This window comes from Oryctolagus cuniculus, chromosome 2 (assembly GCF_051225735.1).
Source record: "Oryctolagus cuniculus isolate XC-2025 breed Fujian yellow rabbit chromosome 2, ASM5122573v1, whole genome shotgun sequence".
Classification (NCBI taxonomy): Eukaryota; Metazoa; Chordata; class Mammalia; order Lagomorpha; family Leporidae; genus Oryctolagus; species Oryctolagus cuniculus.
Window position 1 is genome coordinate 182370390 of NC_142868.1, and position 20583 is coordinate 182390972.

The 20583-nt window shown below is 60.5% G+C and overlaps 1 protein-coding gene across 10 annotated transcripts in view; it reads left to right on the forward strand.

Annotated features, from left to right (window-relative positions):
• Positions 1 to 20583, forward strand: part of DNMT3A (DNA methyltransferase 3 alpha) — a 91884-nt gene that overhangs the window by 61271 nt on the left and 10030 nt on the right. For 4 of the 10 annotated variants that reach the window (XM_051840839.3, XM_051840833.3, XM_089326727.1 and 1 more), the window contains exons 7-14: positions 17173 to 17388; positions 17681 to 17839; positions 18213 to 18320; positions 18540 to 18696; positions 18915 to 19064; positions 19149 to 19193; positions 19792 to 19871; positions 20401 to 20513. In XM_051840839.3, coding sequence (XP_051696799.1) covers positions 17173 to 17388; positions 17681 to 17839; positions 18213 to 18320; positions 18540 to 18696; positions 18915 to 19064; positions 19149 to 19193; positions 19792 to 19871; positions 20401 to 20513 — 1028 coding nt within the window. Of the gene's footprint in view, positions 1 to 13982; positions 14107 to 14127; positions 14257 to 14302; positions 14436 to 16346; positions 16415 to 17172; positions 17389 to 17680; positions 17840 to 18212; positions 18321 to 18539; positions 18697 to 18914; positions 19065 to 19148; positions 19194 to 19791; positions 19872 to 20400; positions 20514 to 20583 lie in introns of those variants that run through there. The other 6 variants (XM_051840877.3, XM_089326729.1, XM_089326728.1 and 3 more) reach the window with 6 other exon arrangements.

Consider the following 20583-nt stretch of genomic DNA (forward strand, 5'->3'; position numbering starts at 1 on the left):
CTTTCTAACCCCCTTGAATTACTGCTCATGTTGTGGGGTACTTTCACCAGCGATTTCCTCTGTGCTAATCGTGTCTTCTCTGTCGTGGCTGACCCAGTGTTGGGCAGGGGACAGGTGGTAGCTGGCCGCTGGGCGGCTGAGCAGTTGGGAGGTTGGTAAACGAAGGAGCCTGGGCCTTGGGTTTCCACTGTGACAAGGCCCCGGGCCCTGCGCTGTGAGGTGCTTTTTCCATAGCGCTGACAGGCGTGCCTGCGGGACAGCAGGAGCCGGGTGTGGACAGGTTCCCGAGGTTACGTGATGCTGGATTCCTATCAACCCCGTGTCCCCGCTGTCCTCGCTGGGCCTGTGTGGGGGTGGGACGGCTCACCTTGCCGGGGGGTGGGGTGGGGTGGGAAGGGGCTGATCCTGCACTCCTCTTCCTCGTGGTCATCATGAGGACAGGCAGTCCTGCGTGGGGCTGTAGCTTCCGGAAGGGCTTCTCCCCAGCTACTGGCTCATCCCTGCCCCCACTGTGAGGCAGGCAAGGCAGGTGCAGAGGCCTCGGGCCGGCCATCTGTCTGCTGGGGGCCTGCACCTCCCAGGCTGCACCACGGCCTGTGGTCTGGGGATGCCATGATGGCCCATTGCTGTTGCGGCTTCCTCCTACCCTCCCCACCCTGCCCAGACTGCCCAGGACTGCGAGGCAGGGGCCATGCCAGTACCTGTTCTCCTCCCGGCACCTGGCTTGAAGACAGGGACCCTGCACTTACAGGAAGCTTGAGGAGTGTCACATGGTGATGAAAATGAGTCACTAGGGCTGCAGTATCCTGGGGTCCCCGCACCCCAAGTAGCAAAGCCTTCGTGTGCACTGTAGCCTTTGGAGGCGGCTTCAGACACTGCCTAAGTCAGGTCCCGCTGATTGGCGCGGGGCCGCAGCCCACCGCACAGATGCCTTCCCCTGTGGGCGGACGTGGCCATCCGCTGGTCTCTGGGCACAGAGCCACAGAGCCAGTTTGTTTTCTGCTTTTGGCCGACCTGAGCTTGTTCAGTGCAGGCACTCTGGACGCTTCTGTCCCCAGGGCTGGTGTGCCGAGTGGCTAACCTAGCCTAAGCTCAGAGCCCTGTGGATTAATGAGGCCGCACGCAACACTCAGGCTCCTCGCACGCAGGCTGGTGTTCAGTGTGCAGGAGTTACGACACTGCTTGGGATACACCTGCGTCCCATCTCCGAGTGCCTGGGTTGGAGTCCCTGCTCTGCTTCTGGTTCCAGCTTCCTGCTCATATGCACCCTGGGAGGCAGGTGATGGCTCGAGTTCCTGAGCCCCTGCCACCCATGTGAGAGAACCTGGGTGGAGTTCTAGCTTCTGCCTTCAGCTTGGTCCGGCCTTTGCAGTTGCAGCCATTTGGGGAACGAACCAGCAGATTCTGTCTTTCCCCCTCTGTTACTCTGCCTTTCAAATACATAAATCTTAAAAAACAAAATCCATCCCCCTACACACACGATTTTAATTTCTCCCCCAGAGGTACTTGATGCTACAGTGTGACGGATATGTCACTACTTTTTCTATCCTTCTATCTCTGTGTGTATAAATATATAATTTTGTTTCACAGTTTTTTTTCCCCTGTTACATAAATGGAACCACACTGTAGTTTCGTTTTACAGTTGGTTTTTCACTTACAATAAGTCTGGGCACTGTAGCCACGTAATTACTATCCTATTGCCCCACATGGATTACCACGGTCTCAGCCAGTCTCTCGTTGGTGGGCCACCCTGCTGTCCAAGCACTGTGGCGGGCGCGTCCCGGGCTGTGCCCCTTGGTGTGGCTGTATTGCTCTGAGATGGATACTGAGAGGGAGAAAGCCTGCGGTGAAGAGCCCCTGAATTTTGGCGAATCTTCCTCTGCGGAGGGCAGCGCCAGCGGATGTCCTGTGCCCAGGCTGTACAATGGCTCCCACCTTGGCCAAGGTGAGGATTTTGCCAGTCGAACGGACGGGAAGGTGGCATCTCCTTAGGACTTTCAGTGGCATTGAACGTCTTGCCGTATGTTTGTTGGCCATTTGTGCGGCTGCTTCTGGGAGCAAATGTTGCTTCCCGTGGCTTTATGAGCCCTGGTGTCCGCCCACCGTGAGAAGCAGGCCTGGGAATGTCCGCCTGGCCACCTCCTGCTGTGGAGCCTGGGGCTGGGGCCTTGGGAAGAAGGCGGACAGGGCGCGACCTCCTGGGCTTGTGCAGAGGGGACCGCGTTATCAGCAAGGGTAGCAGCGACAGGAGACTCCTTGCTCGCTGGCACCTGAGCTCCCGCAGGGTTGCCTCAGTCCCCTCGCCCTGGGAGGAGACAGCGGCTTCTGCAGCAGGCCCAGCCAGTGCTTTTTTCCCAGAAGCAGCTGCACCGCACAGGTGCCCCTGCGACAGCTGGTAATCAAGGGGCACTTCCAGGGTTGGCGTTTGCCATCAGCTGTGAAAATTGTCACGAAGGCGCTCCCCAGGGACCTGTGCTCAGCTATGCTGTTTGCACACTGCAGTGTGCTGGGGTCATGGAGAATGGCCCCTCGGACAGCCCGCACTTCTCAGCCGTGAAAAAATAAGTGAGCGTGTGATGGGGCGGGGTGGGGGGCAGGAGCCCCTAGCTGACCCCAGCAGCCTGCCCCGGGGGAAGCTCGGCCGCAGAGCAGCTCCTTGCCAGCAGGCGCAACTGCCAAGATGCTTCTGCGCTGTGTCTATAAGTAGTTCTCGCCCTATTCACCCTCCAGAAACTAAGAGCCACGGGGATAACCTAACGGCCAGGTGCACTGGGCACAGCTGCTCTCCCATCCTCGGCTGCATCTGTGTTGCACCCAAATGACTGGGCTTCCAGTCTTCAGTGGCTGTGGAATTGAAGCCCAGTTTCAGAAGAGAGGCCGGCCGGCCAGCCACCAACCCTGCTCCTGGCTGCAGGTGCTCCTGGCCAGCCCTTCCTGCCTCACCACTTGGGCCTGAGCCTTGCCCTTGCCCTTGCCCTGTTGTGTTCTCGTGGCCGAACGCATGCTGCCATGAAATTGGATTAAGAGAATGTCGGAATGAGATTTGCGAGGACTGGTGTCTGGTCTCAGCTTCTGCTCCTGACGAGGGGCTCTCTCTCTTCTCTGCACTGTAGTGTCTTGGTTTGTAATGTGACAGGCAGAGACTAGATGACCCCAGAGATTCTAAAATTTCATATGGGGGGCAGGGGAAGGAAGGGGAGTCATGTCTGTGGCTCCCTTTGCCGGCTGTACTACATGCAGGACCATTGTAAATTCCAGAGGGCCGAGTGAATTCTTACACGCCACGTGCCATATACGCAAAACATCCTTGTCAGAACTGCTTTTTAAGAATTTCAGGGAAGTGGGGCTGGTGCTGTGGTATGGTAGGTTAAGCCTCTGCCTGTGGCACCAGCATCCCCTGTGGGTACCAGTTTGAGTCCCAGCTGCTCCACTTCTGATCCAGCTCTCTGGTATAGCCTGGGAAAGCAGCAGAAGATGGCCTAAGTCCTTGGACCCGTGCACCCATGTGGGAGACCCAGAAGAAGCTCCTGGCTCCTGGCTTTGGGTTGGCCCAGCTCCAGCTGTGTAGCCATTTGGGGTGAACCAAGGGATGGAGGATCTCTCTCTCTGTCTCCCTCTCTGTAACTCTCTCTCTCAAATAAGTAAATAAATCCTAAAAAAAAAAAAAAAATAGGGCAGACATTTCGCCTGGTGTTAAGATGCCAGTTAGGATGCGGGAGTCCCACACTGGAGTCCCTGGGTTCAGCCTGTCTCCAGCTCCCTGCTGGTGCAGAGCCCGAGAAGCAGCTGTGAACTGGGCTGAGACCCGGGCTGAGTCCCCACCGCTTGCCTTCTGCCAGGCCTGTTGTGGGAGCTTTTTTTAAAATATTTTATTCACTTATTTGAAAGGCAGAGTTACAGAGAGAAAGAGAGATCCTCTATCTCCCAATTCACTCCCCAAATGGCTGCAACAGCCAGGGCTGGCCAGGCAGAAGCCAGGAGCCTGGAACTCCATCCGGGTCTCCCACGTGGGTGCAAGGGCCCAGGCACTTGAGCCATCTTCTGCTGCTTCCCCAGGCCACAGCAGAGAGCTGGATCGGAAGTGGAGCCGCCAGGACTCTAGCTGACACATGAGATTCTGCTCACAGGCAGCGCCACAGTGCTGGCCCCCTTGTTGTGGGAGTGTGAGGAGCATACCAGCAGACCGGAGCTCATTCTCCCGCTCTCGCTCTCGCTCTCTGCCTCGGAAACAACAGAACAGATGTCTGCACAACACACTTGTTTGGTGCTGGAGGCTGGGTTTCCTCTCCCTTCCTGTCTGCCGTCCCACTTCCTCCTCTGTTGCTTATGCCCAAATGGGACAGGTAGATAGGGCGCTCATTTTCATATCCACACCTGGGCATGGGGAAGGGGCTTGAGTCCATCACTGAGAAGCTGACGTTGGGAAGCGTGCCCACTGTCTGACACGCCAGGCATTTGTGCGATTCTGGCTGGGCCACCAAACCCCAGATCCGCCCCTCACTGATAGTTTCCATCCAGCATGGGACCATTCATTCATTATTTAAATCAGCCGCTTTAAATGGTCTTTAAGACACCAGCAAGGGGGCAGCCCTTGGGACTCCCAGATCCTGAATCCAGGAGCCCAGGATTGAGTCCCACCTCTGCTTTCTGTCAGCTTCCGAGGAAATGCAGCAGGTGGTGGTGATAACTCAAGTCCCGAGGCCCTGCCAGCTGCGTGGAGAACCAGGATGGAGTTCCTGGCTCCTGGTTTTTGCCTGACGCAGCTCTGGCTGTTGTGGGGTTGTGGGCAATTGGGTGTGAAACAGCAGATGAAAGATCTCTGTCTCTCTCTCTCTGCCTTTCAAACAAATAAAAATGGATAAGTAAAAATGAAAAAAAAAAAAAGATACCACCATGCTCTGACATTTTCTGGACACGACGGAAGTGAATTTAAGGGCGAGTCTGACTCTTGCCTGGGACCTCTCCCTCCCTGGCAGAGGTGGGCCGTGACCGTGTGGGTGGGGGCTGTTGTAGAAGCATGGCCAGGGCAGGCTGGTGGGGGACGGGCACAGCGGGGCGGGGTCCTGAGGCCCAGGGTCAAAGCAGTCCCGCAGGACGCTGGAGTGGCGCTCCCCAAGGGGCTGTCTGGTGGATTTGGGTCAACTCTGGGACGCGTCCCCATGGCCCTTTCTCTGAGGCCGACCGCAGGAGAGACAACATCATGGCTGCTGTGCTGTTGGCTTCAGAGACAAGGCCGCCAAGCTGTGCTGGCGGAGAGGAGGCCAGCTGCGGGGGCGTGCCCGGGGGACTTGCTGTGTGCCCCTGGGAGGGTGAGGGAGCTGCCCCCGCCCCGGGGCGGTGGGGGGAGCCTTTGGGGTTTTCCATCCGTATAAAGGGGGAGGAAGGTGTTTTCAGGGAAAGGCACCTCTGAGGCCGAGGAGTTGGGAAGACTGTGGGCAAGGGAAGCTTCAGAGTGCAGAGTGGCGCGGGCCTTCCTGCCCCGGTGGGGGTGGGGGGGACGACTGCAGCTTGGCACTGCTGTGAGGGGCCCGGGCAGGGCCCAGGCAATAGAGGCAGACTTGAAAGAGTTCTGGAACTCGCCCCTGCTGGAGGGAAGGGAGAAGCCCTCTTGACACTTGGGAGCCAAGACGGGGAATCTTGGAGGAAGAGCAGGTTTGGGGCAGGAGGCTAGAGGTGAGACTTTCTTCCTTTTTCTTTTTTAAGATTGATTCATTAGAAACCTTTTTCTTTTTTAAGATTGATTCATTAGAAAGAGCGAGAGAGAGCACACGCACTCTTCTTTCCCTTGGCTCACCCCCCAAATGGCCACAACAGCCAGGCTGAAGCCAGGAGCCTGGAACTCCGTCTGGGTCTACCTGGGCCATCTTGCACTGCTTTCCCTGACACATCAGCAGGCAACAGGATCAGAAGTAGAGCAGCCAAGACTTGAACCGGCCCCTGTATGGGATGCTGGCATCACAGGTGGGCCCAAGCTACTAAGCCACAACACTGGCCCTTGATTCTTCATTTTCTTCAGGGTGTATTTTGATGAGCAGAAGCTTTGAATTTTAATATAGTCCAAACTGACTTTTTTGGGGGGGCACTGTATGTATGTGTAACTCTTAAGAATTCTCTACCTACCACAAGGTCATGAAGATACTCTCCTAAGATGGGTGAGTTTTTTTTTTTTAAAGAAAAGAAATTTATTAATTTATTTGAAAGGCAGAGTGACAGCAAGAGAGACCTTCCGTCCACTGGTTCATTCCCCAAGTGGCTGCAATGGCCGGGGCTGGGCCAGGCCAAAGACAGGAGCAGGAACTCCATCCAAGTCTGCCACTCCAGTGTGTAAGCAGTAGCTGTGCCTCATTGCCCTGGGGCAGGCTTTTGAATTTGGACAAGCTGCTTTTGAGCAGCCAGAGGGCTGGTGTCCACGGAGAGAGGGTTAGTGGGCAGCTCAGAAGGTGGGTCTGGATCCCAGAGGAGGGGCTGTGCAGGCAAGAGACAGGGACATAGAAGCTCAGAGCCCAGAGCAGCTGCCACCCACAGGACGGGAGGGCGAGGGCGAGGGGCATCTGGACACTGGGTCAGCATCTGGGAGGATTTCCAGGTCCGGGGCAGGACAGAGCCCCCTCCTCACTGCCTGCCATCAGGTCCCTGTGGGCCCCCCTTCCCCTCCTCTCCCCCCTGCTAACCACGAGGGGCGTGGGGTAGGTTTTCCCCTTTCCCTACCTGCCATCGCTGGGTGAGGACCCCTCCCCTGTGGTCAGGGGAGGGTGGCAGTGCACATGTTTCTACTCTCAGCCCAGATGGACGGAACAGCAACAGGGAAAGCACCTCCGCCCCTGGTCCCTGACTCCAGGTGCTATGTGAAAGACAGCTCTGTGGCGCAGAAAGCAAAGAAGGGAAAAGTGGGTTGAACTTGTTTCCTACTGGCAAAGACGCTGTCAGGGCAGTGACCCCGGCAGGGCAGTGCCTGGAAAGGCATTTCTGGGCTCCAGGGCCTGCTCTGGAGCTGCTGAAACCTGGGAAATCTGATCCCTCCCACCCCGCTGCCCCAGGTGGGTGTGGGGCTTTCTGAAGTTTGAAAACCACCCACGGAGTTTCAGGTTAGACGGAAACAAAATCTGGTACAGAAGAGAATCCCCAAAGGACGCGCCGGGTGTATTTACTATGTCGCCTGCTGGGGGTCCGGCTGCATGCTGGGGTCACCCGGGGACACGGCTGCCTGGGCCCAAGGGATCCCAGCGGGGCGTTAGTGGCGGGCCCAGCCCGGGTCACCTCTCAGGTGTCCCAGGTGATTGAGATGTTCAGCCCTGGTGGCAGTAACTCCGGCCTAGAGTGAGAAGCTGAGGAAGGAGGGACCCGGGGAACAGTGGGAGCCTGGGTGGGGGAGAGGACCGGAAAGGAATTTAAATTTCCCCTTTGGGATGGAGATGGCCGGCTCCTGCTGTTTTCAGCAATAGCATTGCTGGTCCCTGGACCCTGAAACCTGAGAGCACCTGCTGCCTGAATCTGAATGGTGGTCCCAAAGGCCCCTCCCTTGGACCCCTGCAGCCTGGAGGGGGTGGGGGAAGGGGAAGCAGTGCAGGTTTTCCAGGTTGCCAGGCTCCTCATACCCCACCCCAGGATGGAATTAACTCTGGGGTCCTATTTACCAAGCAAAGGGACAGCGTGGATGCCTTCTGGAGAGCAGGCTTGCCAGAGGGCCCCTCCTGCCTCCGCAGGGTGCAGATCTTATCTGTGAGGCTCAGCAGTATTTGCGGTCCCATGGGCAGGTTGGGAAACCCGTGGGATCCACGGAACACGAGTGGCCATTTAAGTCCTGGTCATCGGTTAAAGCAGCCTGCCCAGCCCCACCCCTGGCCCCGTCTACCCTGCCTTTCCTGGTGTGTGATCTCTGGGGTCATGAGGCCCCTCTGTGGTGGCACCTCTGTTCCCAGTGCTGTCACAGACCCTGCAGCTCTGGGCTAGGGGATGGAGAGCTAGGTTTATGGAGGAGCCCTCCCCTTGGGGAGCAGACCCTGGGAGAGGCAGCAGGCCACAGTGACGCCATAGAAGTCCAAAGGCAGGTCTGGCAGGCTGGGGCTTCCAAGCCTGTTCCCTTCTGGAGTGGAGGGGCTGAGGAAGCCAGCGAGGGCTGCCTGGGGGAAGAGGTGGGGACAGAGGGAAGGCTGCCCCTCAGGCAGGTGGCTTGCCCACCTGGCACGTGAGTACCTCGATGGGTATTCCTAAAGGCAGGCCCGTGCCCTCTCCTGCAGCAACAGGTGTGTGTGTGGCCTCCTGTCATCTGCCAGAAGTGCTTCCCCCTGCAGATGCTGCCCCAAACCTGGCCCTTCCTGTTGGAAAACCCTGGAGTGCTGCCCGCTGCTAGCTCACCTCCTCTCGCCTCCCTTGGTCTTCCTGGCTTCATTGCTGCTGGCCGCCCCCGGTTTCTCTCGGCACATGGAGCAGGCGTCCTCACTGCATGGTTTTACTGTCTGATTGCGTGATGTGCTGAATGAGGCCCGTGGTTCACGTGCAGTGGGCCTTGGCTACACAGTTAGGCTGTGAGTAACAGAAGCGCGGAGGCCCCTCTCTTGCATCACCATCCCCTCCCAACCCATGGCGTCCCGCAGTGGCACCATCACAGGTGCTCAGGATTCACAGATCCTGGAGTCGGGGTGTCTGAGGCAGCCTCACAGCTCCTAACAGGCCCTGAGAGGGGGCTGGCGAGGGGGGCGGACGACCTGCCCCATGGCTGGTGCCAGAGCACTGCTCCCTCCATGGCCTCCCAGAGGATGCTCTGCAGCAGGGCCCAGGTCTGGGCTCGTGGCACGGAGCCCAACCAGGCCAGCGCTCTGCAGTTGCCATGGCGACCCCTTGCTTTGCTTCAGGAGGCGGATGGTTTCTCTTTCAGCCCAAATTATCTGCCTGGGCTGCCGACGCCCCAGCTCCCTGCCTTCCCCTTTCTGCCATAGGGGACAGCTGGTGGAGGCTTCCGGGTGAGCGCCCAGTCCAGCGTCAGACAATGGCAGCAGGACCGACTCATCCCCAACATGGGCAGGCGCTGAGCACCCATGTCCTTCTTCCTCCCCCTCTCCAGACCACTTCCTCTTCCCTTAATGGCTCAGAGCCTTCAGGTGGGCCCAGGCGCTCTCCGGCTGTTTCCTCATTGGTGCACACGGTGGTTCCCGCCCATAGCTAAGGTCAGAGATATCTAAGAAGGCTGTCATGGCTTCCTGGGCCCCACTCTGGGCTTGCCGGATCTACATATGTAGGCAGGGCCTAAGAATCTGCATTTTAATTTATTTATTTATTCATATGTATTTGAAATGTAGAAAGACCTCCCATCCACTGGTCCATTCCCCAAATGCACACAGCAGCCAGCGCAAGGCCAGGCCAAAGCCAGGAGCCAGGAGCGCTATCCTGTCTCCCAGGATAGAGGTGAGGAACTCAAGTACCTGAGCTAGCAGCAGCACCTCCCAGGTGCATTAGCAGGAAGCTAGATTGGAAGCAGAGGAGCAGGCACTCAAGCCAGCCTGCTGATGGGATGCTGGCGTCCCGGGCCGCTGAAGCTGCTGTGCCACAGGCCCACCCAAGAATTTGTATAGAAAAGAATCCTCTGTGGCCAATCGATCCTCATACAGAACCCAAGTGGCTGTGGGGTTCTCCTGGTGGGATGGTCTGTAAGGGGGCCCAGCCCTGTGCCAGGGGTGGGTGCCCCTCTGGGCTCCCAGGCGCTTCTGGAGAGCCCCGCACAGGTCAGTCCCGCCAGGAAGCCGGTGTTTCCTGGTCCTTCGGGCTCAGCCAAGACCAGGCCCCACCCCTTCCCCTCAGGAGAAGCCTGGAGAGAGAATGACAGGAAGGGGTGTTGCCATAACAACCAGCTCCAGGCAGAGGCCTCCTTTCCAGGGGCTGGTACTTCCCCCCAGTCGTGGCAGTTTCCATGGAGATGAGTTACTGAGGGCCAGGGACGTCTGCCCCACCCAGAGCACTAGTCAGGAGCTGCACACCTGGAGGTGGGAGCTGGGGGCCGCCACCCTCAGGGCGACTCCCCCCACCCAGCATGGCCTGTGTTCAGTCTGACACCTTCTCCCTGCTTGGTTGCTCTCTCTGCGACTGGTCTCCTTAGCAACAAGTCCTGCTAACTCCATGCTGTGGCTATTTTTAGCCTCGCTGCCAGCAGCCCGGTCCTGGTCATTTGCTTGCAACCTCCATATGGATTGCGGAGAGCAGGAAAAGAAAGGTTCCTGGCCTCTCCAGAGAGCCCCAGACCCAGCTCTTGGCAGCTCTTAGGATTTGCGCTATGCCAGGTGCCCGTTCCCCAGCCTGGAGTTTGGGCACTGACTGGGGGTGAGGCTCCCGGGATTTGGTTGCATTCCGTTTAATCTGTGTGAAGTGGGAGGTACTCCCCTGTGAAGCCGTACCGGATCCAGTCCCTGTTCTCTGGGACACTTCATCTTGGGGAGGAGAAAGATGGGACACAGTCACTTTTCTACAATAGGATTACAACAAGCCCGGGCCAGGACGAGCAGGAAGGGGTCAGAGTAGACGACAGGGACAGTCGGGGAGCACAGGGTGGGGGGCAGTGATGGGGGTGTCTCGCCCAGGCTGCCCGGTACAGCAGCCCCCAGCTGCAGGTGACCTGGGGCCCTCAACAACTGCATTTTGTTTCTGTTTCTGTTTTGCCACCCCAGTGGGCAGTGCAGGCCTGGGGAACTTTGCTGGCGGAGGCCGTTGGTGAAATGGCATAAAAGGACAGGGAGGATTTTTCGCTGGCGGCAGCAGCGCGGAGGGAGGAATACCGAGTGGGTGGAGAGTGGGTCGCGTGATGGGTTTGTGGGGGCCTTGAACGTCATGCATGTTCCGGAGCTGGGGGTGGCAGGTGTTCAGAGCAGACAAGTCTGGGTGCAGACCCCTGTCACGGGGTCACTGGGGATGCATGCGTGGCAGAACCCACACAGCCAACTTCACCATGCGCCGCTTTGTAGGCGTCCTTGATAGCGGCCGTGGCATCTCCTGCTTTTGAGCAGAGGAGCCCAGGGGGCAGCAGTCTCGTGTGTGATGGCGGCAGCATGTCCGCCCGCACCCTTCCAGCGCTGGATATTCTGACAAAGCTCAGCAAGGACACTGACCTCTGAGCTAAAACCGGTCAGGCAGGAGCGGCCATTACCACCTGCAGCTCGGGCGTCACTGCTCTGTGGCACGGTGTCACGGCCGAGGGGCTCCTCCAGTTTGGGGGGGGGTGGTTCTGGGAAGTCCAGTGGACACACTAGGATGGCACTCTGCAGAGGACACCCACGTTGCTAACAGGACGTGTCCTTGACTCCCACACTGTGACACTGTCCTGCTGTTTCTGGCAACTTGCTGGAATCAGTCGCTGGAAGATGTAATTAAAATCAGAAGTTTGCCTGGTGAATATGGGATGGGGTGCAGAGTCAGGTGTCTCTCAGGGGCGTTTCCAGGGGCTCAGGCGGCCACGGCCTCTCCTCCACACCGCCCTCCCCGCTGGGCGCAGGCCACTTCCTCTCCAGCGCCTCTGCTAGGCTCCCGCCTCCCCCAGACCTTCTTTTCATCCAGCTCCTCCTTTCAGCAGACTTTTATCAGTTCCGAGAACAGGGCTTCTCGACCTGACACCTGACACTAGGCTGCTATTCTGAGCTATCTTTATCTCAATCAGAAGACCCCCCCCCAGCCTCTCAGGAGGACCAAGGCCATCGGCCTGAGGGTCTTTGAAGGCTGCCCTGTTTCTCTCTGTGTGTTTTTCTAAAAGATTTATTGATTTGAAAGGCAGAGGCAGAGAGAAAGAGAGCAAATCTTCATCTGCTGGTTCTCTCCCCAAATGGCCACAGTGGCTGGTGCCGGGCCAGGCCAAAGCCGGGAGCCAGGAGTTTCATCCAGGTCTCCCAGCCAGGTACTTGGTCCATGCTCCACGGCCTTCCAGGCTCATTAGCAGGGAGCTGGATCGGAAGTGGAGAGGCTAGGAGTGGAACCAGCACCAGTATAGGAGTCCCGCGTGGATGAGAATAGAAGTGTGATGGTGGCCAGAGAGAGGCTGCTCTGTGTAGGCCCAGAGAAGGCAAGCAGGTCCGGGTACTTGGGACGTTCCCCGATGCACATGCTGGCATCAGTACTGTCCTGAAGCTCCAAGACCAGCAGCCGCCTGGGTGCTGAGCCCCCCACCTGATCATGGGAAGAGACACTTCCTTTTCCGGGTGGAGGGGGCTGGGGCTGGGGTGGTGGGATGACAGGGCCTGGATGCTAAGGAGCTATCAGTGAGAGAGGCGGCTGAGCAGGTCACACTGCATTCCTTCAAGGTTGGGAGCTGGCCAGAGGGAGCATTCAGGGCTGGGGATGTCCTGCACACTTGCACCCAGCCTTTCGGGGTTGAAGGTTGGGCTGGGGTGGGGGAGGTATGTACACCCCCAGGGGGTTCCTCCGCCCTGCTCATGGTTTGCTGGCTCTGCCATGCAAAGCCCCAGGAGGGCCGGGGCCCTCTGGTGCATCTCCTGACCTCATCCTGCCAGTGCCTGTTCCAGCTGCTGTTCACTGCTGACTGCAGCTGGGAGCCAGGCACCTGGGGCGTTACCTCACCTCCTGGGCCCTGCAAGGCTGAGGTTATCACTCTGTGTTGCAGAGGACAAAGCAGTTCTTGGGGTTAAGTGCCAGGATCCTGGTGGTAGAATCGGAACTCAGGTCTTGCTCTTCTGACAGGTGTGCCTGTTGTAGTTCACCCTGCAGCCTGAGCCCAGGCTTCTCTGTAACACATCCCTTCCTCTTGTCTCCTTAGAAACCCACTCCAGGACGGCCCTGACAGCTGGCCCTGCGTCCCTCGGGTTTGCTTGTCAGTGCTGGGAGTTTTCCTCCTGCCCCCTCCCACCTCCTCCAGGTCTCTGCACTGACCTCTTTAACCTCTTTTATCACCGCACCACCCATTTTCTGCTAGGCTATCTGCTGGGTGTTTTGTGGCACAGTTATCTTTACACGTGTTTGTTTTTCAGTGATCTTTTCATATCTGTCCAAGTCTAGTGGAATCCCTCAACTCCTGGAGGGCAGAGCCAGCAGCCTGTTTCCTTATCTGATGCTCCAGCCCACCTGATGAGGGCTGTGGGTGGGGACTGCGGGTCCGCCCTGGGATGGGCGCCTGTGCTCTGCAGTGGCCGGGGCTGCACCTGGAGGCTCCACCCTCAGGCTCAGGCCTGGTAATGGCAGATGTTCCAGACGGGAGTGAAGGAACTGCTGGACGTTTGAGCCGGCGCCCTCCCCCACTCCTACCCTTGCAAATGAGGAGAAGTCCAGGGAAAACCCGGAGTGACCTAAGGACCCCGGGCAACTGGCCCGCAAGAGGTTCTCAAAGCGCCACCCTCTAGCACCTGTAGTGGGTCCGGGATCCTCCCCCCCGCCCCCCTGCCCAACACCCGTCCCGGCGCGCGCCCGGTCTCGGCACCGGGGCCTCAGTCCGTGGCCTCGGCTCTGCTGTCTTCCTGGAGCGCTGCGTCTCCTATCTGTAAGCGTTCCTTTTTTTTTTTTTTTTTTTTTTTTTTTTGGTTGTGCTTCTGAGAAACTCACTTTTTAACAACTTTCTGCAGGCGCTCGCAGGCCGTCGGAAGCCTCCGATTTTCTTACGCCGCCGGGGCCCCGGTTCGCTCAGGTCCCGCAGCGAGAGCCTCGCCGCCCCCTGGCCCCCGGCCCCCAGCCCCCAGCGGGCGCCCCGCGCCGAGCTCCTCCAGAGCCGGGGAGAGGGGGGCAGGGCGGCCCGGGCCGGTCCCGCAGGAGGGGGCGCTCCCCACAGCCCGGCCAGGGCGGGGGCCCTGGGAACGGGCGGAGGCCGGCCTCGCCCCCCGGCCCCGCGCCCCTCGGTCCGGAGGAGAGGGGCTGGCCCAGCGCCAGCGTCGGAGGCCGGCCCCCTCCCCCGGCCCGCGCACAGCCAACCAGGCCCTCCAGCGGGGCCCACGTGACCTGGAGTTCTAGACAAAGAAAATGTTCCCTCCCTCCCCCCCAGCGCCCCCTCCCCCTCCCTCTGGCCCCCTCCACCCCCAGCCCCATCGCCCCCTTCCCCTCCCCCCAGACGGGCAGCTACTTACAGAGCTTCAGGGCCGGGGCTCACACCTGAGCCGGACCGCAGAGGGGCTGCACCTGGCCTTATGGGTAGGTTCCTGGACGGAGCCCTGGGGAGACCGGGGGCGGGGAGGCGGCCGGGCCGGCCGGTGGGAGGATCACCCAGCCCTCGGTGCTTGAAAAGAAGCAAGTGTGCCCGCCGGCCTGCAGCAGCTGCGGTCCTGCCCGCGAGTTGTCGAGGTGCTGAGCCAGAGCTGTCCCACCTACTCCCTGCTCGGGAGTCCCAGGCCCCACTCTGCCCCTGCGCCAGTGGCACCTGGCGCTCCCAGGGGGGACAGGAGGAGCCACGGGCTGGGGCCGGGGAGCAGGCGGCCTGGCTGGTGGAGTTGGTGGAGCAGGTTGGGCTGAGTTGCTGGCAGGTGGGCGCCTGGCAAATCCCGCTGACCCGTGTTCCCTGCTGGGGGACCGCGCTGTCCTCAGGGCCCTGTCAGCTCGTGGCCTCTGGAGAGGGAGAGCCCTCTCCCGTGAGTTCTCGGGAGTCACCAGGCACCCGGCCAGGGACAAGTGGGAGGGGGCCTTGTGACCCTGACAGGGGCCCTGGGCCGCAGCCTGCCCTGGGCCTGTGATTCTGGGATGGCCCCAGGCCGCGTGGGCTGGGAGGCGGTGGCGCACAGACCTCTGACCTTTGGAATGGGAAGCCTGAGGAGTGGCTGGGGGAGGCAGGGGCGGACAGCTGCCTGGGGAGATGGAACTGGACCGGGAGGCGGTCTTCAGTGGAGTTACCCATGGCTTTCCTAGGCTGGACAAACTCCAGGCCAAGTGGCCTTCTTGGGCTGGCGGTGGGGGGGGGATGGTGTGGTGTCCCTGGTGGATCCTGCCCGGTCTCCGGGCTCCTCGGGGGTAAGGAGCATTGGGCCCCGAAGCCAGGGCCCGGAGTTAACCCTTCTTCCTCCTATTGTTTGCCAGGGTGCAGCTAGAAGTGTGAGAGGAGGGTGCCTTCTCCAACTGCCCCGGCTGACTATTCTAATGAGCCCCTCCCCCACCGGCCGCTCGGCCCCTTCTTCCCCTTCTCGGCCTCCTGCTGCTTACCCACCCCTTCCTCCTTCCCCCACCCTGCCTCCTGGTCCTGATGGAGGCCCCTTCCTCCGAGGCGGGCCGGGTGCGTGCTCTGTGCCGAGTGGGTTGGATGCGCAGCACCTATCAGCGGCGGCAGCTGACAGGCCGAAGGGAGTTGTGGGGGAAGGGGATTTTCAGGAACTCAGCATGGAGGGGCGGAGGAGCTCGACAAAGGGGCTGTGGGGGAGTGCCGAGGGCCTGTCAGGCGCTGCTCCTGGACCTGGGCGCCTGGGCAGGGTGCGCGCCCACCCGCCGCGGCTCCCTGCCCCCCCCCCCCCCCCCCCCGCACACCTTGTCCTGGCTGAGGGGCCAGGCTCCGCTGCACACAGGGCCTTGGGGACACCCAAGGCAGCACCCTGATCCAGGTCCGTCTTCCTGCCCGAAGTTTGCAGATGGCGCAGGGCGGAAGGAGCAGGCAGGCGCGGGTTCCTGATGGCGGCTCCAGGAGGGAATCCTCCTGCCCCTCCTGGGTGCCCCTTCTGGGAGGGCAGGACGTGACTGCTGAGGGGTATAGAAGGAAAGGGCGGGCAGAGACCCCGCCAGGTGAGAGAGGGGCCCAGGAGGGGTGAGCAATCACTCTGCACTCCTCCACCTCCACCATCCGCGAGCTCATTTTCCCAGCTGTCTGTGGGCTGGGGCAAAGGGCACGTTATCCCATTTTAGAGTCTGTTGAGTGAGTCAGGCGGAGGACTAGGACTAACATCCTGGGACTCACGGAGCAGGCGGGGAGGATCAACAGAACAGGACGATGCCTGTGAGGCAGCACACTGGGCCGGTGGGATCACAGCAGAAGCTCTGAACCTGGCACCGTCGGATCTGGGGTCCGGTGACCCCAGCTGGAGAGTCCTTAAGCTGTCCAGAAAAGGTGACCAGAAACCGCTTCAGGTTGGAGCAATCCAGAAAGGACTGCTCCCAAGTCGGCTGAGACCAGCTGTGCGGCTAAGATGGGAACGTGCACGGTGGCCCTAGCTCCCCCTTAGAGCTCTTCCCGAGCCTCGCCTCCCTTCACCCAGAGCCTGGGGCTGCACTCCGCGCTCGAGGCTCTGGGAAAACGGGGCTTTTTTTTTTTTTTTTTTTTACTTTGAGTCCGATGTGGTGGAAACGGATGCAGAGCCGTGAAGTCCGAGGCCCGTGCGTCCTAGAGTCTGAGCGGGGTGAGATGAGGTTGGGTGGTCCTCAGAGCCGAGTATCAAGGATTTCATTCTCCTTTATAGGGATCCTGGAGCAGGTTTTGAGAAGGAATGGGCGCGCGGATCGTAGCCCGAAAGACGAGTGTGATACGGTGAAAGGATGGAGGCCGTCCCTGGGGAGAATGACGGGGGGTTGTGGATTGGCCGTGTGTTGGTGGGATGGCAGGGAGAGCGCAGGCTCACAGCATGTTCATGGATCAGGGAGCTGTACCCGGAAGGGGAAGGGAACGGCAAGCCCTACCGGTGGGGTGGGCATAATCCTGAAGACCCCCCGCCCTAGGCCCCTGGTGGCTGGCGGCTGAGCCTGGGAGCAGGCGGCCCTCAGGGAGTTGTCCTGGTGTTCCAGCAGATAGGGGAGAAGCCTGCTCTGTAACTCCAGAGCAGAGATTTGATCACTAAACCAGAATTGTGGTCTGGAGACCAGCAATCGTAGGGGTTCGTTGCCCAGGGAACTTATAGAGAAAAAGACCACAGGATCCCGCTCGCGACTGGGAAGGAGATAGGAGAGGACGGAGCCGAAGTGTGTGCCTGAACAACGGTGCATGATTAAGACTCGAATCCGACCAAACTTCCTGTGTGAGGGTGTGCACCTGATGCGCTGAGCAGGTTGAGAGGCGAGACCAGGGAGCAGGGCTACCTAAGAAGGCTGGGGTTGAGCTGATTGATTTGAGTTCACTGCTCCACTTTTCCATAGCAAGCCGCTTGGGCTGATGTGGGAAGCCTTTGCTTCTCCGGCCCTTTACTTCTGTCCCTGTCTTCAGGCCACAGACAGGTTGAGAAGAGGCCCCCTGAGTCTTAGGTGGCCTTGCTAGTTCCTGGGGAGCTCAAGGCCCCTACTTCTTCCCCCCAGGCTGAGAAGAAAGCCAAGGTCATTGCCGTGATGAATGCTGTAGAAGAGAGCCAGGGGTCCGGGGAGCCCCAGAAGGTGGAGGAGGCCAGCCCTCCTGCTGTGCAGCAGCCCACCGACCCCGCCTCCCCCACTGTGGCCACTACGCCCGAGCCCGTGGGGGCTGATGCCGGGGACAAGAACGCCACCAAAGCAGCCGACGACGAGCCGGAGTACGAGGTGAGCGGCTTGCTTCCTCACCACAGCCTTGTCCAGCTCTCCTGGGGCCTTCCACTGCCAGCTCCTCCCGTCCTGCTCTCCTCTCTCCATCTCCCGCTGGCCGCTCGCTCTCTCCACCCGACCCCCAGCCTCTTCGTCGCCCCGAGTTTGCTCTGTCTCGCCCCATTCAGGTGGAGCTTCCTCCCGGCTGTCCTGCCCCCCCAGATGCCCAGGGCTGGGGTTGCCCCGGGGGGATCCGGGTGGCAGGGCCTCGTGACCACCGCGTAATGATTTCTGCTCCTTGGGGCTCCAGGACGGCCGGGGCTTTGGCATTGGGGAGCTGGTGTGGGGGAAACTGCGGGGCTTCTCCTGGTGGCCAGGCCGCATAGTGTCCTGGTGGATGACGGGCCGGAGCCGTGCAGCCGAGGGGACCCGCTGGGTCATGTGGTTCGGAGACGGCAAGTTCTCAGTGGTGAGTTGGAGGGCTGCCCTGGGGGAAGACAGGGAGGGGGCTCGGTTGCGGGGCCTGCGGTTTTGGCTGGGGCAGAATGGAGTTGGGGTGGTCAGAGTGGGCTCTGGCTCTGGGCGTGGTGAGCAGAGTAGCCTGGGCCTGTGGTCAGAGCCCGACGAAGCCCCTGCACTATGAACCTGCCCACCGGGCTCAGGCCGCCTCCTCCCCTTCCTGGGAAGGACGCCCCCTTGGCATGGGGAAGTTAGTGGCGTGTCTCTTGTCCCCATCCCCTCGAGGACTCGTCCTCCTCGTGCTCCCAGCCCCAGGCGGTAGAGAGGCCCTGGCAGGTGCCTGAGCGGTTGGGAGCAGCCAACATGGCCGCCGGTCCCCGCAGGTGTGCGTGGAGAAGCTGATGCCGCTGAGTTCGTTCTGCAGCGCCTTCCACCAGGCCACCTACAACAAGCAGCCCATGTACCGCAAGGCCATCTACGAAGTCCTGCAGGTGAGGAGGGAGCTGGACAGCGGGGGCCGTGGAAGCCAGGGTGCCAAGCTTTGGCCTGGGCAGCGGGCAGCGAGTCCACAGCAAGGCCCTAGAGCGGCCACGCCTCTCCTCCCGCCTCAGATCGCCTCCCCCCACCCCCACCTGTGCCCATCCTCAGTGCTCTCCGAGCCAGGCCTTGAGCTTGCTGTCCTGACTCCGCCCTGACCCATTGCCCTGCAGGTGGCCAGCAGCCGCGCGGGCAAGCTCTTCCCGGCCTGCCATGACAGTGACGAGAGCGATACTGCCAAGGCCGTGGAGGTGCAGAACAAGCAGATGATCGAGTGGGCCCTTGGGGGATTCCAGCCCTCGGGCCCCAAGGGCCTGGAGCCACCAGAAGGTAACTTTGGATGCCCACCCCAGCCTTCGAGACCCCTGTCGGCCTGTCAGATCCAGGCCGGGGCTCAGGAAGCTGTGCTTGGGCGAGAGCTGCCTAGGTCCGCTAGAGGGCTCAGGGCTCAGCCACTCTGGGGGCCGCACTGCACCCTGCTGTAGGTAGGATAGGGCAGCTGGCACGTGCTCCTTCTCACCCTGACCTGGTTACCTGCTGCCTGGCAGAGGAGAAGAACCCCTACAAAGAAGTTTACACGGACATGTGGGTGGAACCCGAGGCAGCCGCCTACGCCCCACCCCCACCAGCCAAAAAACCACGGAAGAGCACGACGGAGAAGCCCAAGGTCAAGGAGATCATTGATGAGCGCACACGAGGTATTGGCCCGGCGGCAGAGAGCGGCCGTGGAAGGTGGGCACAGCCCACTGGCCACCTCTGATGCTGTACTCCCCCCTCTGCAGAGCGGCTGGTGTACGAGGTGCGGCAAAAGTGCCGGAACATCGAGGGTAAGCCTCCCGCCGGGGCCAGGAGGTCGCGCACAGAGCGGCACGGGTTCTTGGGAGGGCTCAGGACCCAGGGGCTGTGACACCCACGCCCGGTGTGAGCGGTCTGTCCTGCGTTGTCCACCATCTCCAGCCTGCGTCACGTGCCATCTGTTGCCCTGGTGCTGCAATTTTGCCCTCTTGGTAATGGCATGGGCTTTGGGACGGCGCAGTGGGCCAGAGTAGGGTGGACTTGATTGAACCTTCCCGAAGATGCTTCATGGCCTTTCCTTTTTCCTGGCTTTTCTCATCCCAAATCTTCTCCTTGGCCTCAGTGGCTTGGGGCCCTTGAAGCCTAGAAGCACTAGGGGCAGGGGACCAGGACTGGAAACTGTCTCCGAAATACTTCCCGAATGGCTCACAGCCAGGGCCCTATTCTTGTGGGTGGTGTCCTGCACCTGTGTCGTCCTGTTCACGGATGCTGGTATTGCTTGTCCAAGAGAGGAATGGACTTGTGGGATGGGGCCCCGCCGAGCTCGGGCCTGTTTCTCCCGACCTGGGCTCTGGCCTGGCTGGGAGGGTGCCCCTCGCCGATGCTCACTGCACTCGCCCTGCCTTCCAGACATCTGCATCTCGTGTGGGAGCCTCAATGTCACCCTGGAACACCCCCTCTTCATTGGAGGAATGTGCCAAAATTGCAAGGTAGGCCCCGTGGCCTGCCCCTCCTGCCTCTGTGCACGTGTGGGGGGTGGCAGCCGACTGGGGGTGTGGCACAGGCCTCTTGGGGTTCGCTCTGGAGCAGGGTCCTGATCACATGGACCCCTGGGCTCCAAGCTTCTGACTCGCTCTTATTTTTTCCTCTTAAAGTTTCTCTGGATTTCAGTTTGTCCTTGGACATGGGCGGGGTAGGGCTCTCGGTGTCACCCTCGCTAGTGTGAGTGCGGTGGCCAGCACAGAGGCAGGGATGGGGCAGGTTGACTGGTGGGTGGACCCTGAATGCAAAGGCCCAGGATTGCAGGAAGGACCAAGGCGGGGTGGGCAGCTCCCACCCAGCTGTGCTTTGGAGCACAGTGTGTGGGGAGAGAAGGCGCCCCCGACCCGGCTGTGTGGAGCAGGCCTAGTGCTGGCTGGGCGGGCGGTGGGGTCTTCAGGGCCGAGTCAGTCCTTAGAGCCGGGGCTCAGCGCCTGCCGCCGCCCTGACTGTGCTGGGGTCCTCCCTGCTGCTCCCTAGAACTGTTTCCTGGAATGCGCCTACCAGTACGACGACGATGGCTATCAGTCATACTGCACCATCTGCTGCGGGGGGCGCGAGGTGCTCATGTGTGGGAACAACAACTGCTGCCGGTGAGACCCCACCCCTGCAGCCACTCGCTGGGCCCAGGGGCTGAGGGGCCCCTGTGCTCACTGGGCCGCC